This window comes from Cariama cristata, unplaced genomic scaffold, assembly GCF_000690535.1.
Source record: "Cariama cristata isolate BGI_N322 unplaced genomic scaffold, ASM69053v1 scaffold3062, whole genome shotgun sequence".
NCBI lineage: Eukaryota > Metazoa > Chordata > Aves > Cariamiformes > Cariamidae > Cariama > Cariama cristata.
The window spans coordinates 18,455-38,141 of NW_009604222.1; the positions used below are offsets into that span (position 1 = coordinate 18,455).

General features: G+C 35.7%; 1 protein-coding gene across 1 annotated transcript in view; it reads right to left on the reverse strand.

Moving 5' to 3' along the window:
• ARID2 (AT rich interactive domain 2 (ARID, RFX-like)) overlaps window positions 1–19,687 on the reverse strand; it is a gene marked incomplete at its 3' end in the record, with an annotated part of 38,988 nt that overhangs the window by 11,672 nt on the left and 7,629 nt on the right. Inside the window, exons 2-4 of the mRNA XM_009695486.1 lie at window positions 11,788–11,921; window positions 10,728–10,946; window positions 7,941–8,008 (exon numbers count right to left, since the gene is read on the reverse strand). Coding sequence (XP_009693788.1) covers window positions 7,941–8,008; window positions 10,728–10,946; window positions 11,788–11,921 — 421 coding nt within the window. The remainder of the gene's footprint in view (window positions 1–7,940; window positions 8,009–10,727; window positions 10,947–11,787; window positions 11,922–19,687) is intronic.

A 19,687-nucleotide genomic window follows, 5' to 3' on the forward strand; every position in this document is an offset into this window, starting at 1 on the left:
ACTAATGAAATACAGCTCCTCTTTTGGCTATGATCACAGAATAAAACCACAAATAAACCTAGATAAAAAGGGAAGGAGGGGAAGTACAACCAGCTGAACAGCAGGAGAAATTTTGCTATGCAAATGTAATTTAGTAAATTACAGCATTCATACCAGGCTTGACACTACTATTTTCTTGAAAAATACAATACTACAGATTTTCCAAATTGGAAGGAAAATAATTTTATTTTCCAGTGCAATGCTGCTAAATGACATCCAAGTGCTGTTTAGTAAAGAGGATTACTTGCACAGAAAGGATTATTACTTCATTTTAGCAAAGACAAGAACAGCCAGATAAAAGTCTAACTTCTTACTGTTTACGACAAACAGATTTTTCTAATTAATACTGAGGTTATCAAGAGCCACAGAAGACCAAGGCATGAAGGTAAAATTTGCAGCATGTGCTTCACTTTGAGCTGCCTTTACTTTTAGACAAGGAGACTATTTAAGGAAGAGTCATCATCTTAAAAAGCACACAGAAATATATTGTCTGGAAATACACCAGTCAGTACACACTTTCCTTTAGAATGTTTGCTTTTGGAAAAGCAATGAACACAGTAAGCCTTCACATTTCACTGCTACTTATAAGAAAAATCTCAGATGCTTTTAAAGATTAGTTGTTTAATCAGTTAAGGATTTTTTTAAAAAGTGAATATTGAACAGAGATACTTAAAATATCTTCAACTTCAACTTGAATCTCTTTGGAGGAGGCCGAAGTCAATCACAATACAATGTTAAAACTGCTGTCACATGTTAAATGTTACAACAGCACCATCATGTTTTGCTAGATGAATATTCCAGTAATCCACTTTTCAACACTGAATACTGAAGTGTATAGTCCAAAATGAAATATTTAACAATCTCTGACAATATAAAGTCATAAAGGAACAAATTTTTTCTATCTGGAAGGCAAATCATCCTGGACATGTTCTCAAAGGGATGGAAAATGAAAATTTAAGGATTTTGCAGACAGGGAAGACACTACAGACACTATGGCAGATAAAGCCTCAAAGTGCTATGGCTAAAGACGAAGACAGGAATACATGTTGGAAAACTATACACCTCACCTAAAAGTCGCAGAATAAACAGATCCACACCAGTTGCTTGAGCGGCCCAGGAAAGTCTCCCCGTCCTAAAGAAGCAGTCTATCAGACAATCCTAGTTGTCAACTCAGATGAGGTTATCTTTTTCAGAAAATAATACAACTTGGCTCCATTCTGTAGGTTAAAATGAGAGCTACACCAAGGCACCAAAGGAAGTTTACTTACATATAACTGTTACTCTTCAAATTGTTTCATTATACAGCCATGTTGTGAGCATAAGATGTTAACCACTCCAACTAATTTTTGCCTCAGGATTACCTAGAGCATACACAGAAGCCCTGTTACCTACGTGAAGCACACCAGAACAACGTGTGTCCCCCATAGCCTGAGCTCCTCTGAGTCCTAGAGATCTGGGAAGGCTCTTAAAGCTTTAAGGAAGAAAATCTGCAGGACAGGACATGAATATGCAGACAAAACAACTTCAAAAAAACCCAACTAAAAATACATATTTGATCTCTCCTGAGCATTTATTTCCACATACAGAAGCACTGTGGGTGCCAATGCTCACCAAGAACACTGCTTTACCTGCGGAAGGGTCCCAGGGTCTTCTGCTTGCTCAAAACTGTAGGTTTGCATTCCCAAAGCCAGCATCTGTCATGGCTGTTTCAGCAACCATGAAATGCCTACTGTAGTAGCAAACCAGGCTTTCTGTGAGCACTGTGCAGATATTAAGATTTCAAACACTCTGCAAAAGCTCCAGTTATATCACCAAAAACCTCAGAAATATTACCCTACATCCTCCATTCAACAATCCAGTAACTTAAACAGCTTACCAGTAAGTGATGTGTTCAGAAATCCATGCAGCTAAGACACAAACTACTATATGTGGCATTTAATGTATCTATTTTAGAGATGGGCTGCTAACTAGTGGGGGACAGGATTACCTGACAAGCATGTTGCAGCAATAAATGTACAGATGGCAGCCCGATATGCATACATCACTATACTGAGCTCCAAAACACCTGAAAGCTTTACCAGAGAGCTGAGGTGAGTTCCCAGCCAGGGACACAGGCACCCGTTTCTAATTATTTAGAAGGCAGAACAACTTTCCGTTTGATTCTAACAAGCTATCTTCTAGCAGGCACCATTACGGAGGAGAGTCAACCATCTCCCTTGGAAAAGTTACCATTCTGTTCAGGGAACGACAAACAGCTTGAAGTAATACTCTTGTGCACGGCATGTGCAGTCATGTAAGGAATTTAAAAAGTGCGGTCAGCCTGGCCTATGACAATCAAAGTCTCAATCAAATTATCAGGCACAAAATCAAGTTGTCCAAACTCTTAAAAAATGCAGGTTTTTTTGAGAGATGCTATGACAAACAGATTTCACCTGACCTCCATATAAACAATAATGCAGAGTCAATAGTGAACATGAATTCTGCATCTTTCACTCAGACAGAGGACTTCAAGAAACCCAAAGCGGACTCCAGGACACTTAAGGCCTCTTCAGAAAGAAAGAATGAAAGAAAAAAGTCCTGGATAAGACTGTCAGGAAGGTAAATTGTACTTTCCATTCCTTAACTGGAATGATGAAGCTTTTAATTACAAAACCCCTTACAACATAGTAGGGAAAAAACACCAATAAAAAAAGAATTGCACCTTGTTCTGAAAGTTACCCTCGTGATTCTACTGAAGTAACAGATGTTTCCACATCTCAGACAGATCTTCACACTGGAATCACATGTCTTGCCAGTAAATGATCAAAAAACCCACCTAGTTCTTCCAAAGCACTAGGACTACCTACAATGATCTCCATTTTCTAGTTCTGAACAAAGGTGTTCAGATGTCTTAAGTTCAAAATGAGTCTGCAGCCTCTATTCCTTTTCTTTACAAGGAAAATAGTTGGCCCGAATCACCTTCATTTTTGCATTTAAGCAGGTTGGTTTGATTGCTCTCAGCCCACTCCACATTTGTTTCCTGCCTAAGCAGGAAAGATCCCCCAAAAGGATGGGGATGGGTAGAGAATGATGAGGTGGAAAATAGAATTAAATAACCTACATACAATGTTCGCGATGTATCTGTCACAAGAGAAGGCGGCAAAACATGACAAAATTTTTGTCTGCCCAAAGGAAAGGCAAAAATGGAAAAAGATGAGTTAAGTCAAACTTTCTGGGAATTCCTTTGAAAAACGTACTTACATCAGAGGCAAGGAAAAAAATCAATTTAGCATCACGAGCAGTTATTTAGTCCCTACTATAAACTATGGATAGTTGCAATCTGATACCACGTATCAACAGAAATTAACAAGAAAGGATGAAAAAGTGAAGCTCTTTATCAATAGTTATTCCTATATATATATTTTAGATCATGATACACTGGCAACAGGATGTAAAGCTAAAACTTGGAAGCAGGCAAAGAACACTTGACTACGTGACATCCAGATGCTAAGAGATAACGGACAAAGGTAAAGAACTTGATTCACAATCCGAGTTCTGTCAGCAGCCAAGTTCCTTTGCAAAAAGATACACAGGATTACAGAGAATTCACTGGAAATCAGATTAACCAAACTACTGTCCATAAAAACAATGGACATACAAATAATATAATGTGGCAATGATCATGACTAATTATTGTCCAAGAAAAATATGAGAGCAACTGGACTCAAGTCAGTTGACAGATCACTGTGAGGGACAAGAAAGGTGACATCTGAGAAGTATTTCAGGCATTTAAACACATCTCTCTCTACACACTATGTGAGAAAGAATCAAAGAATAAATGCACAGGAAAGAAAATTATTATTTAACTTATACAAAGAAGGAACTGGACAACAAAAGAAGAACTTCACAAAGAAAAAAAAAAACAAACCTGAAACCAGAGAACTAAAGCATTACGCAAAGCAATAAAGCAAGCACAAAAACTGCGTAAACATGGATTTTGGAATTCTACAGGTAGAGGAGGCCTCAAGAAGTCCAAAAACATCAAATCCAAATGCTTAAACTGAAGTAAACAGAAATGAATGGCGAATGAAACAATGTAATGTAATTATTCATACACTACCTCAGATAGTGGGCTGCTGCTGGAGACATGAAAGAAATACCTGGAAAAACAGCTAAATCTGCCTGATTATAAGCATGCTGTATAAACAAGTCACTCTTGAAAGACAAACTATACTCACAAGTGAACCTTGCTAACAGGAAGAAATTCAAAGTGAAATGAAACAGTTAAAAACGGGAAAGCTTCCAGAGTAGATGAGAAAACATCTCAGCAGGATGTCATCAGAGCTTGGGGATGGGGACGACAAAACAAAACAAGACGAGATGTAAGATGACGGGCTAGTTGTTCCAACGCTTAAGTAAGGGCATGCAGTCACTCCAGCTAACTCGAGATTTAAGCTTACTAACAGCATCAGGAAAAATCAAGAGGGGAGAAAGCAACAAATTAACATAGCTATAAGGGATAACAGCAGGTTCAACTGAAATGATATCCAAATTCTGACAATTAATGGAACAGATTCACTGACTAGTAAAGACATTTGATTCAGTTTTGAGGGAAGCTCTGTACAAAGTGAGAAAATATGTGGCGCTGCGGATAAGATCATGGAAATTACGAATTTTCCAAACAGTTTCTTTATAACGCAGTGAGGATTGGGGGAAGGGGAAAAAATTTTTTAAAAAGGTAATTGATTCCCTCAAAGTTTAGTATAAACACATTGGTTTTCATCTTCAACTTCAGCTGGAGCAGTAGTGATGCTGGAGGACATAACTAAATAGGCAAGCTCCTCTGCTCATGAATATGACACTACCAAACAAGTAGACTGTTCTGAAAGTCATAGTACCACATATGTAAAGTAGAATGATTTTAAGACAAAACTAGAGAACAGCAGAATATAAATATCAAAGTATTCAGGCTGAAACAATTGACAAATTCTTTATGTTAAATTAATACAGAAATGAAGAGCTGACTGAATAGCAAATAACCAGCAGTTACTGCGTAGATACTTAACGGTGGCAAATACCAATACTGATGCTGTACCACTCCTAGTGTGCGAAGATACAGTTGAATGAAGAGAGAAACAATGAAGAAAAACATATGGCAATTTTTCTTTATTGAAAACTGATTTTAAAATACTAATATTATTAAGAGACTAAAAACAAAAACGTCTATTTTAAGTGAATATTAAAAACTCCTACAAAACATCTTAGTTTATGCACATAATTCTAAAATTACCCCCAATGTCTGTATAAACACACTGAAATACAGAAACTAAACGGCTCTACAGAATCCAAAGTTCCAAGTTTATGTTCATATATTTCAATAAGCAGGAATAGGAGCTTGGAAAAAAGTTAGTAAGAGTAGCTACATAGGTGAAATGTCAAATATTCTGAGCATATCTTGCAGATCATTTATATTTGTTTAGCTGCATTTCAAAAGCTATTTTCAGCTAACAATAGGAGTTCAATGTTTGAGTTTTTTTAAAAAAAACTTTTTTGCATAAAACTGACATACCAACACTGAAACTGACACTCAATGGCCAAGAATCCGAGTTCACGATTTCTCTATGAATCCTGAATTTAACCCTGAGAATCATTCTCAGAACAGCTTCAAGACTTCTAATATTTCTCAGCCACTTTCAACTGCAAAAATCCAACAACACATGAAAAATCCACTACAGTCTGAGGGTAACATTTACAAACTCAACAAAATTTCTATCGATTCAATTCTTATTAGTTTAGAATTCATGGTTTAAGAAACTGCTTTTCCCACCCTACTTTCTATGAACCTCTAACATTTGTGTGTTCGTGCCATCACTATACTTTATTAATGCATAGTTCTGCATTTTTCCTCCCCCACTTAAAAACTCTTTTCTGTTTTCATCTTTACATAAATTTCTAATCTGCTGCCATTACAGCAGAGAAACAAACTGGAACGACAACCTTACAAAAAATCAAGACACAGAGAACTGACAGTAAAATGAAAAAAAACCCAAACAAATAAAGAAGAATTTTAAAAAAAGACAATGTGAACAGTGAAAGGAGGGACACACATTCAATAGCCATTCTATTAATCTTAAAGTTGTAAATGCAAATTTAAAAAACAAAAAAAAAAACAACCCAAAACCAAACCTGAACAGATACACCATCTCTACCCTGCCAATCAAATCTCCCTCTCCTATGTCATGAAGCTCCCATAATGCTTCCCCTGATTTTTGTTTTGACACAGCCACAGCTGTAATACAAAACAAATTACTTCCAGTAGTAGGGTCAAACAAATGCTTGAAGTAAGATGCTCTGAAAAATCTGGATTCTTGGCATTGAGAGATATTTTTAGATCCGGTGTTAGTTTCTGACATGCTTTCAGCAGTATTTCACTACAGAGTGGTACTATACATGTTGTAATGTTCAAAAATAGATCTTGGAGAGCATCCAAGATTCTTATTAGTAAACCTTATTGCAGTTACAGTGGTTCGACTTAACACTTCGTTAAAAACATTTATCAGAACCATCTGTCCTTATCTATCACAATTACTTAAGTTTATATAATTAATGAACATATAATAAATTAGAATTCTGTGTGACTTTAAATGTTTACAGATCCAGACACAGCGCTTGTTGCTGCTCTAGATCAGCAACAGTCTGTGACAGTTTAGGGTGAATCAACACAGAAGTGCTAAGTGCTTTTGAAAAAAAAACAAACCAAAACACAACCTACAGTACTTCTGGACATATTTTTCAATGGAAAATGGAAACAACGATTATGAAGCATTATTTTTTACACTTAGCTTCAGCACATTTGAACCATATTTTCAAGTTCACATACTAACAAATATGAGTGCTTACCTTTTTTGTTCTTACCTTTATCTAGGAAATTTTGGTTAGGGAATCTATTCACTGATATTTCAGCAATACTTATTATTTACCTAACACTACTATGGTCCAACTTGTCCCAAAATTGAGTTACATAAAAATAAAACAAAAGACAAATGGAAAAAGCTCCTAACAAATATTTCTCTATAACACTGATAAGACATTTCAGTATATGAGACGATTAAGAAACTGAGCAGAAACCCAGCTATGAGTTCAACAGGAACTCAGCAGCTTATCTCCTCACATTTTTACTTAATAAAAAATGTAAGTTATCAAAATATATTTTAATCTACCTTTCTCCTATTTTAGCCACATAAATAATCACCTGAAATTCAATTTAAGGAAATTGTATATCATAGCAACTATGCCAAAATGTCAAAACTCTTTCAGCTATAACATATTTCATGCTCTCATTCACCTCAAAATGCTCATCTAGAATAAAGAGGAAGCACTTATACAAAGAAACTTTAGTTCTATTTTTACCTCATTTCATTACTTGTACAGTAGATCATGCCCTCTAGTGGAAAGATAAAAAAGCCTTGTGCAAAAATAGTTTAACTGAAACAAACTTGCAACATTGCCTACTTATTTAAATTTGTCCTATGCTTCTTACGTTACGGACTTAATTTTCATAATTCAGAATGATTCTTTACTGATTGTGGCAGTTTAAAAAAAAAAAGAATCATTGCTTTCTCTTGCTAAATATGGTGGCCAATCTTCCTCTTCCTCACACATACTAGCTTGCTTATAAAAAGAAACATGGAACCTCTTTATTCATTTGCCTACACCTATTTTTTCTTAATACATTTCCTCCTGCTTATCCAAACATTTTATGACAACTGTGATTTAGTGTCCTGTTATACTTAAATCTAAGGAATAACACTGAGAGTAATTCTAAAGACATATGCTAGTATATCTTACAATTTTCTATCTTTTTAAAGGTTTTGATACCCATCATATGCAGTTCAAAATTATTTTAATAATTTTTAAATTACCTTAACAAAATCTCTATCAGTTTTCTCCTTCCATTCTTCTCCAAATACAGCAGAAAATGATCCTAAAGCTTTAAGCATAAAAAGAATTTAGTAAAAAAAAAAAAAAACAAAAAACCAAAAGTGAACATTTTTGTTTGACTTTTAACTAATCCATAAACTAAATAAAGCTTCAACAACACTACAGACTCTTCCAGTATTTCCTTTTCATTAAAAAGTCCTGCATAAACCAACGGAAATTTCTACAGTAATGTAATTAACTACTACTGCAGTTTTACAGTTTAAATTGAGAGTAAGTAGTCCATAAAGAATGGACTAGTTTGTGAACCCTTTCAAAAACACATGGGAAACTTTTCCACAGCTCTTTTCCAGGAGTCATGATCACTATCAATTTTTCAACCACACATCATCTGTTTTCCATGTGCACTGTGTAACTTGTAAACATTACTTTAGTAATTAAACAAATTCCCACTAATGTTTTCTAAAAAATGTAACAGTAGCAGTGAGATCTTGACAGCACTGAATTCAAAGTCAGTATTTAACCAGGAAGCATAAAGGATGATCTTGGGTGTTTAGTAGAGCCACTACTACAAATTTTCTAATTATCACTTCTTGAAAGCAGCAAAGACTCCATCAATCTGACTCAACGACTGAGCTGATCCAAAAATACACTCTGTCTTGCAGTAGTTCTGTAATGAACTAATGACAGGTTTAAGTTACACTTTTCGGTCATAATGCTTTATTGTTTTGAGCAAATTGCTACAAATCTCAATTCCAAGACCACATCAGCTTTCAACTCATAGAATCCAAATGAAGGCTTATGCAGCACTCCAAACTGAAGATACGAAGCACCCCAACCCCCTGGGGTTGTCCTATCACCTGCAATGTAACTGAGATCTCAAACTGTACAGGGAAAAAAAAAGCTGAAGACTTATTTTACTTGTTACCTAGAAACACTGCATGATAAATACTAACAATGATAAAACCTTAATTATAGACAAGCCAAATCTAAAACTCACATTAAATAAAGTTAATCAGCTATCTTTTATTTACACCTGAAACCATTGTGACAGTATTTTCATACTACCTGAATTTGCTAATTTGAGATTTCATTTAATCACCAAACCTGACAGATTGTATTATTTATAATACAAAAGCATGTAAGCATTTCAAATCAAAGTTTTATGCTTCAAAAATAAGTAAACACACACCCCCTCTCTTTCACGAATTTGTCCCAATTAATTTACCTAATGCTGCCAGGACACTCCCTGGATTTATCCAGAAGATGTAATCAGGTAAGATAAAAATGAAGTTTTCCCCAGGGAATGAAAAGAGCAAGTCCACTACATGCTCGTCATTCCTCTCGGCTTTACCTCAAATATTTTTCAATGTAAGGAGTAATACAGACCAGCTATGGAACAAGCCTGTGCTCAGATTCCAAGTTAAGAACTCAAAAAAACCCACTGTCTACCTTTGCAACATCCAAAAAAGTAATGAAATAGCAACACAAAACTTGACCAAATTATTTGTAAACACCTAAGTCCATGCAAGTTCCATCAAAAGAACAGAGGAGTGATGGTAAACTCAAATATCCAGAGAGCAAGCATCCTGCAATCACTAACATTCAGAACTAAGCTTCACTTTAGCTTCCTTTCAAATATGTTTCTTTGAAAGTTCTTGTGACTGCACACACTAAATGATCTAACCATATCTGAAGGGCACAGGTAGAAAGCAAAAACAGAGAGAGAAGCTGGAGACCACTAACGCAATGTTGGGGGGAGGAGAGGGAAGCTACAAATCATTATGTAAAAATGCTAATGATTGAAAAAAAAAAAACCCAACAAACAGTACACATTGTCTAACACTGATTCTTCCCCAGAATTTTAAAACAGAATCTCCTGACATAATCATACTACGTTTGTGCTTACACATGCAAAGTAGATTTATACTCAGATATGATCATCTGTACTAGCAGACTTAAATATACTTAGCTGAAAAAGCTCAATTGAGCAATTTCTTATGGTGGTAATTTCTGAAATTCACTACCAAAAAAAAAAAAACACAAACCAAATACATAAACCAAATAAATACTTCCTCCTCACCACCACAAGACGGGAGCTATGCTGTTATGATTTTAGGATGGTTTGGGTTAATTTATTCACCCCCGCCTTGACAGAAAGACAAACAAGCAATTAACAAGGAACAATTTGGCATGGAGGTCACACTGAACAAGTCAGAAGAATTTATTTCACATACTGAAATATTTTGATGGAATAGACTCACTTTTAAAATTTATGTGCTAACACATTAAGTAATTCTGAAACTCAGATTAAGATTTTTACCTCTTGTATTCTGAATTTCACTACACTTGAATGTGTAGTGAAGTATCAGGATAAAAATCCTAGTGGGTCATTGTTTTCAGACTGCCCTTTTTTAATTGTTAAATTTCTGACTGCTACTAGAAAAGAATTATGAAAAGTCAGCATGGTCCTACACGTTCAGAAGAAAGCAGTAATATGCTACAGGTGGATGGAAATCAAATCCAATGCTGTGAATTTGAGCATCTTGGACAATTAAACTATCACTGAACTGTTAAACAACACTGTTTTAAATTACCTAACTTAAAAGGTATTTGTAACATCTGAAAAAAACTGTAACTGTGGACAAAGTAAAAACTGGATATATTACAGCGCAATAAGTTACAAACACTTTCATTATCAATCAAGGGTTGTAAAAGATGCTACAACAGGTATCAATTCTTTCTGTTAAAAAATGTTGTTATATACTTACTGTCATCAAACACCCCAGCATTTGCAAGTAGTAAAGTGATGATTTTAGGATCCTTTTCAAGCTGCATAACATGCTTGCTTTCGTTTGAAAGAAGAGTACATACATTAATTGCAAAGTCCACTTCATTTGGGAGTCCAGATAACAGTGAAAGCACCAATTTATTATAGTCATTTGGTGAGTTTAAGTCCATAGACAGCCCATAGCTTTGACGAAGATAATCTAAATAAGGAAAAAAAACAAAAACCAATGTTTTCATATCTAAACTAATTAATATTCAGATAATACATTAAGCAATATTATCAGGAACAATAAGTAATTTTAAGTTTATTAATAAGGTATTGTGGCTTTTAACAAGTTTTTACAGTACTCAATTTATTTTTTTCCATTAGTCTTTGGCCAAAATGCTGAACACATTCTACTTAGCTGCGTACCTTTCCAGTTAGTATTAATTCCTTCATCATCTCCAGAATGCAATACTGCAGTTTGTTCTCTCAAAGAAAAGCTTTGAAAATGCAAACTTCAATTAAAGCACAATAGAACTTTAACACAATTTGGAGTCACTTTCTACACAATGAATTACACATCCATGCCACAGAGTCCACCAGCTTCTGATTTGTTTACTGGTTCAAGTTTTGATACTTTGGTCTCTTAATTATAATCGTGTTGAACCTTGCTCCTTACACATGTGCTTCATTCCTCAGATTTTAAAGCTTAATTAATTGTATACTCAATTCAGGTATTTGGCTCTGTAGAGAAATGACTGATGTGACAGAACCATAATCTGCGAATTTTCAAGGTGCATTTTTTCAAGACAAGTCACTATTTAGCCCTGCTAATTAGAAAGAGAAACAGTTTATGGATTTTCATATTTATTTGGGTTTGGTTCACAGTGGAAAGGTTTTTGAGTATATTAAACTAATAATTTGCGTGACCTACAGATTTGATCATTATAATAATTTTAAAAATTTATCTACATATTATTTCTGTGGCCTGTTGAAATACATATATATATACACGTATGTATATGGAAAAAATAGCACTTTTTTCCTCAAAAATTTACCTGACACACTGTGTTGCTGGTAGTTATAGGAAGTTGGAATTGCACCAATAGGAAGTTGTGGCTTTGGATTGCCTGGTTGTACCTCATCATCCTCCTCCCCAAAATGATGGACTTTTTCATACTTTTCTAGATAACTGGAATAAAAAAAAAAACCACACAAAACACAAAGGTTTTGAATATATATAGTACAACTAAATCCTTTTTCCCCCAAGAGCTGAACTGCCAAAGGAAATAAACTGTACAAACATGGAGATTTACTGGAAACAAGAATCAAAGTGGTATAAAACATAAAATGTGAGTCAGACTAACAATAGACGATACAGAAAATACAGATAGATGGAATTATGTATTTAGATATTAAATTTCTTCATATTTCTCAACAACAATCCCTAACTAAATTGCAAGCCATTGAGCTCTCTTGGACCAAGTCCATTTTTCCCAAATCAGCATGTGCTACCTGAGGTAACTCTGCAGGTGGAAGCATCATAAAAATTACTCTGTGTAGGTTACCAACACACATACTGAGGTCAAGTCCAGAAAAATACTTTTTTGTTCTTTTCCTGACCTGATCAGAAGTTCTGAGCCATGGCTCTGGCTAATGACTACTGGAAATCCCTTCAAACCTCTTCAGAAAAAAAAATAATAATGTTGATATACTGTATGCAGAATGGACTACAAGCACTGAAGGTATATACACCAAAATTAAACAGTCAGTCAGCTTGGTAAATTAATTATCTCAATTAACAGTTAATTTAGCATTAAAAACTGTAACTTTCAAAACTTTCCAAACTCCAATATATAAAGTCAACTTAAAAGGCTGACTGTAGCCTTAGCTTCACACTGATAGATAGTTGCAAAACCCTTCATGAAATTCTGCCAAGATCACAAAGCTGCCTAAACTTATAAACGTTCACTGTGCTGAAAACTGACAATATCAATTAAACCATAATAAAAATATTGTATAATCAGGAAATAATTTAAAACATTTACCTTCTTCTTTGTACATGCTAACAGTATTTAATATATGAGGAAAAAACCAAGCTTTTGGTATCATTTTTGTCAGTAGACACTGAAGTCATTAACTCACGGTGAACCAGAAAGATTTTAAGAAAACAGTATTCTCATTCACCTCTGGGGAATATTTCACATGCATTAAACTAACAATTATTTGATGAAGTGAGATATCAGTGACATAACCACACCTTTAAAATGTTAGCAAACTTTTTTTTTTTAAGGAAACAATACATTTCAGAACAAAGGGAAAAGTTTCAGAGTTAATAAGGCATAACACAGTGTACAGTATCACATGCAACTATGATTTGTGTCGGACTAGTGTTGAGGATATTCAAAGTACTATATACATTACTGTTATGTGAGCCACTGCTATAGCACCCGTTGCCCTACGTAGGCTCTCGAGTGGGTTAAGGAGCCAGCAAAAATCTTCCATGCACTATCATTTGCTTTTATGGATTTTAACATACAAAAATTACACTTAAATATGGCTGGGTTTTTTCTTAAAACTAAAAATCCTCATTTATGCAAATTATGTTCCAATTTAGAACCTGCAGAAAAGTAAAATCCTATACAATGAAGTTGTTTGTAACTTTTTAAAACCCATAGCACTCAACACTCTCCTACCTACAAGTTTTTCAATTTAAATCCTAATTCTTCTCTTCCACTACACTTTCCTCACCCTTTTATCTCGCTTCTTTCCTTCACCTTACATCTTATATCCAAAGATTAAAACCAAATTCAATCCATAGCTTCTATACGGCAAAAGGTGATTCTCAGCATATGAGCAAAGACACTACCCCAAGGGAGCGGGGAGGGGGGGGGTTGGACACGGGACGGGACACACACGAAAGAGTGCATCTCTTCTAAAGAATCTATTTCTTTGTTGCATTAAAATGGTCATTTAGAGAACCTCACCTAAGTATTTACATAACTCCTTATTTTATTTCCTTCTTGCATTTTATCAGAGAAGTAATACCATCGCCTTATTCTGCTTTATTATCTGGTTTCAGCTATTCAAGCTTTATTCAAAAAAAAAAAATCATTTCCTTCCAATATCAATGAATTGTTAGGCACTCCATAAATGAACACTACATCCCTGAATATGGCAATCACACACACACAAAAAGATTAGATGTGAACATTTTCATTTTCCATATTATCATTTACTTGAGAACTTCTTAAACATTTTAGGATAACTTTTTTATATAAGCTTTTATATATATGCGTGTGTGTGTGTACACACTGGAGAGCATGTTAGAGCTCAATTGAGAACCATGCTCAAGTTCTGCATGGGGGATTAATATTAAATATACCATGGGATTAAGCAGTTTAAAAGTCATGAAGGGAGAAATACGTCCACTGAGGAATCTAACTGATTAAAAGATTTTTAAAAAGCACGAAGCTATAGTAGCATAGCCAAACATTCCAGGTGTACAGTCAAAAAAAGAATGCCTGGTGAATAACGCACCATGCAATCTTACATGCCCCAGGATCCCATGCATTCTAAAGCATATCTGTACCGGTTTCCCAAAATAACTGTGTAGATACCCTAACATAGCTACAAAAACAAGGTTTACTGGGATAAAATACTCATCTCTGATTGTGAAAGCTAGAAATCCATGGGTTTCAATCATCTTGAAAGTATTTCATTCTTCAGCAAAAGAAGCATTTATTTAAGGCTCACTGGTTTGAGCTATGTACCCTTACACACTGATCAGCATCTCTTCCCTATTCTGACCATTCTGAACTCAGAAAATATTGTAGTGAGTATGAACTGAAAAAACACCAGTGGCTTACATATTCTGACAGGCTAAATTCCCACCTGTACGCATTAGTGATTGGTATTTTAAAGTAAACTTAATAGAGGCTTCTAAAATCCTGAGAAAGAACACAGTTGTGCAAGATCCTGAACTATGTGCAAGTCTAATAGTACACAGGACCACAATATTTCCAATTTACCCTGGTCCAAAATGAACCATGGGAACAATTACAATACTTCCAGTTAAACGTTGCTCACTGCAAAAGCCTAGTCTTCTACCTGCTACCAGCATTTGTTTGTTATCTTTTAAACAGTTCAGTAAACCACTGAATCTGTCATCATTGTTGTCATCATGGTTTGAATGAGTTTGTACTATAATTGAGGCGATCAATGTTGAAAAGATGATTTCACAAAACTAGTTCAACTGCTGATACTAAGTGAAAAGGAAACCTAAAAATCTAAAGCTGATCTTTCCGACACATGCACACACACACACTTTGCTTTGTACTCCTATGAGATCATCAAAAGCTGTCGAAATCGAGGAAAAGATAAGGCCTTCACAATGTCCTGAATCAGATTAGTCAAATCTATGAAAAGTCCAATCAATTGAAACAAAGCCCACATAAATGTGCGTTTATGATCAAGACCTAAAGGAGTAGGTCAGAGACAGCTTGACCTTCCATCCTTCTGACCGTCCAGTCTTCCACTCTTCAGCGAGCTCATTCAGCAAACCAAGAGGATTCTAGGTTGGCTTTCCACTGATTTTTTCAGACTGAAGAGTGGTGAGATGAATACCAGAGCTGATGCAGAGGCAACAGCAGGTGTGCACAGCTGAGGATGGCAAGGAGATGATGCACATGGACCATTTCTACGCTGCAGAAGCTACACTGCCTTAGCTTCTCTCATGGGACTTTAGAAGTGCCATGGCTAGACCCAATTTCCTCTTATTTGTTGGTCTGAGTCAAAGCTTAAGCTTAGCATAAACCACTTTCATTACTGAATATAAGATTTCATAAGAATATTTAATAAGATGAAGTAAAAATCCCTATACTGAAACACGTATAGTACTCAAAATACAGTTTGCAAATCTACCACCATCTTTTTCTGGACTTGTCCATTCTACCAAGAATGAATAGCTATTTAAGCATTTTTAAAAAAGCCTTCTATATCATAAAATAATCCACGTTGTTCCATACTTTAAATACTAACGCTGAACCTTATGCTTTTTATTAAAGCCATGTCCCAGGAGAGGTGAACAATATGAATATCCTAGATGTGTGCCTCTGCTAATACCTACTTTATTAAAGTATGTTAAAACATCATAAAATCATCCACGTTATTCCATACTTTAAAATACTAACGCTGAACCTTATGCTTTTTATTAAAGCCATGTCCCAGGAGAGGTGAACAATATGAATATCCTAGATGTGTGCCTCTGCTAATACCTACTTTATTAAAGTATGTTAAAACAGTTCTGCCAAACACAGAAACGCTGAAATTTCAAAATCTATTTTCCTTCTTCCCTCTCTGAAACTAAACAATTACATGTTTCCCACTCAGTCTGATTAAGAAAACTCGGGCGGGGAGCAGGGCAGAAAAATTTTATGTATAAATTAAAAGACCACTGCAAACTAAAATAGTCCTAATTTTTTCCAGTGTTGACAACTCTCACAAAGTTCTCACAAATGTCTTATTAAATATTTCATAGGAAGCCAAGATTCAAATCAACCTTATGATATGATGATCTTTGCAATGATCTAATTTTTCCCTATGCCAAAGCAAGTACCATATTCACTTTCTTAAATTCTCAGCTCTTTTTGTTGTTGTTCAATTTACCAAAGTTCCACCTCTTCAAAGAGCACTCCCTCTTTCCTATCTCACCCCAAACTAACCAAGTTTGCTGAGGGAAAAAACAAACAACAAACCAAATTAAAGCCCCCAACAACCCCAAAGTTGTTACAAAGGCTAAAACCAAAACAAAACACTACATGACAAACATAAACACCTTCCCCATCTCTAACAGGTACATTTGCTCCTTTTAAGATACTACTAGTTTAGAGGGAGGACGTTCCACTGTTTCTGAATCCATCCAGTTTAACAGCACTGCAGTACTGAGTTTCAACCATCATAACCAGACCATAATAGACTGCTTTAGTATGATTCCTTTATGCTACATAAGTACAGGCTGTTTACAGACAGCTGTACAGACCTCAATCCTCCAAAACCTCCTTTTGTTTCCAGCAGAGAGAATACATGACCTGGAATTTTAGTGTAGAGAAGGAGCTTTGCAAATTAGCTTGTAAATGAGCTTTACTAGTCTTAAGTTCTAATCTTACCAGTCTGGCATTCAGCTACTAAGCAAACAACAGAATACTCATCATAAAGACAGGTCTTGCTCTAAAGAGACAAGAAAGTTAAGAATAATAAATGGAGTTTTTCTATTACTGAAAAACAGTTGTGCAAAAGCTCATCAATTATAATCAGATATTTACAAAAGGTTAACCTCATGTTTCAGAACAACTTCGATCTGTTGCTATAGACTAGAAAAGCATACTTTCATCACAAAAAAGGTCTTCAGGAATTCAGAATGCTTCCTCAATTTAGTGAAGTCACAGGTGGTACACATCAACAGCACAGGTCTCAATCTTCCAATCTTCTAATCTTCTCCTTTAATTTCAACACCAAAGGAATGATCAGGCCCCAAAAGATGCAGCTAATATGTACCAAAAGGAACTAAAGCAACTAACTAAACAAAGGACCAGAACAAAACTACTAATGAAACAAGCAATGTATAAGGGGTATAAAATTTGAAAGACGTCTTTAATAAAAGCCAAAAAACTAAAAACACGCCAACAAAAACACAAACCCAAAGCAAACAACACACACAAAAGAAACAACAAACCCCCCACCTCCTCCAAAATAAACAACACACACCCCCCCAAAAAAAAAAAAAAACCAAACCAAAAACACACACCACAACACACACGGCTGGTGAACAGCTAGAACTACCAGATATGCAAAGTACTGAAAGATGGGAAAACACGTGGGCAGAGACGTGTGAGGGCTGGCTACTTTTTGAAGGGCAGGCGATTTCAATGCTTTCTGAAAACTTGGTTCCTTTAAGGATCCCTTGAGTTGGAAATCAAAAGATCATATCCCTTTGAAAACCAAATTCACATATGACACATTCTGTTCCTCTGACAGAACTTCAGTAAGTCATTTTGTTCCATTCAAGTCTGTGAGAAAATAAGTTCCATGAAGACGAATAATATTTGTGTCCATTAAAAATACTCATTTAAGTAACAACACAAGTTTTTATTCAGCCAAGTTACTTTCTGGGTTGTTTTCAGATACCTGGGGAAAAAAATACTAATAAAAGGAAGTCTACCCTAAGTACAGTTAGTGGTATGTAGAATTTACTATCAGCAGTAGCCCTGAATGTGCTTATAGTATACTGCAAGCTCTCAAGCTAGCATTTGGGAAACATTTCTGGTATCTTTGGAATCTGCTTCTCGTAAAAGTGGAGAATTTGAATAAAAAAGGCATCTAGACTTTTAGATCACTATGGTACCCAAGTGAAAATTTAGGGTCCACCACATACTTCCTTAGTATTTGTCAACTTATTTTATGTAACAGTATAAAACACCCGGCTTATTTGGGTATTTTGGCTCCCCATACCAGGATACAGTGAATTTGCCAAATATATATTAAGCCAGTGCCTGGCAAAACAGTGCAGCCATCAATCATCACAGACCAACTATCAATTCCTTATCTTTGTATTCAGCTGAAGAACAAGCAGGTACCATTCCCACCAGAGCTCTCCACCTGATCGTTCCTGAAACTGTCTTTTCGGCAGCATAATTAGCAGGTGACTGACATGACCTTGCACCAATTCTGTTAGCCTTCTGCTACGAAGCAAGACAGAGACGCTTTTTCTGCTCATTCTCTTGCATCTCCTCTCCCCATTTGCAATCCTATTAACAGCATCATCCTAGGTAATCATGAGACAAAATCCTTACTGTAATAAGGATTTCACACTACTCCATATTCCAGTTTGTGTCACTCTAAGGGAGAATCGTTGCATAAGGTCTCTCTTTGCCCCTAATTCGACACGACTCTTGCCCTGATCCGAAGGACTAACGAATTCCTGGTGGCAATGCTATGCCAACCAGAAAGTTTTCAGAAGAGGGTTCCATGCTTGGGTAAAACAATAAAAGTAACTAAAAATAGGGGAGGTAGCAGGGGGGAAAAAAAAAAAAAATTAAAACCCGCCTATTATTGTAAGGTTTTGAAACGAAAAAAACAAATACCTCTCAGGCTTTCAATAACATTCCTCCCTACTACACGCAGCACACTGGTGCGTGCACTCACGTATGGTTTACCCAGTTGTACACCTGACTTCTTCACAAGGCACAACTCATGAACTTGTGGTGCCAATCAAAAACTGCAAACTTTTTAAAAAGATAACATCTTTATCAGACAATCCATTGTAGTCCTATACCATGAATCTATGCCTGCTACAGTTACTTGAAAATCTGATCCATTTATGAAGCCTAACGGCAGGCGGTATTTTAATCACAAGGAAGGCCGTTTCTCAACAGGGCCAACGCGCTTATGCTGGACTCTCCTGCTGCTAGAGCACACAGCAGACTGGTGCATATTATCTACTGTTAGAAAAAGGAGTGTAAAATTCATGAGCATCAGCAATCCTGAAAGTCTCACTTTGTTAAACATTACAACAACAAGAAAAAAATGCAATGCTTTCAAGTAAAAAAAAAAAAAAAAGTAATTCTAAAGTCACTGAAAATACATTCTTAATATCTATGGGAACACCAAGAGGAAAGAAATTAAGGTACTATTTTATGCTTTCATACTAATAATGCTCCAATTTAGAAAGAAAATAATAGAAGACTTATGCCAGCCAACTATGTGTATGCTGGAGCACAACTTCAAAAGACTGGGGTGGCTGGGAGGAAACAACAGAAGCCTCTGAAGAAACTGCACCACCAAGAACTCCAACAGATTCTGGATAAATACACTGGATAACTGAGAACAGGAGAAGAAAACAGGTATTTTGACCGTCTCTAAGTTAAGAGGACCTCCATGTTGTTACAGAAGGGGGGGGGG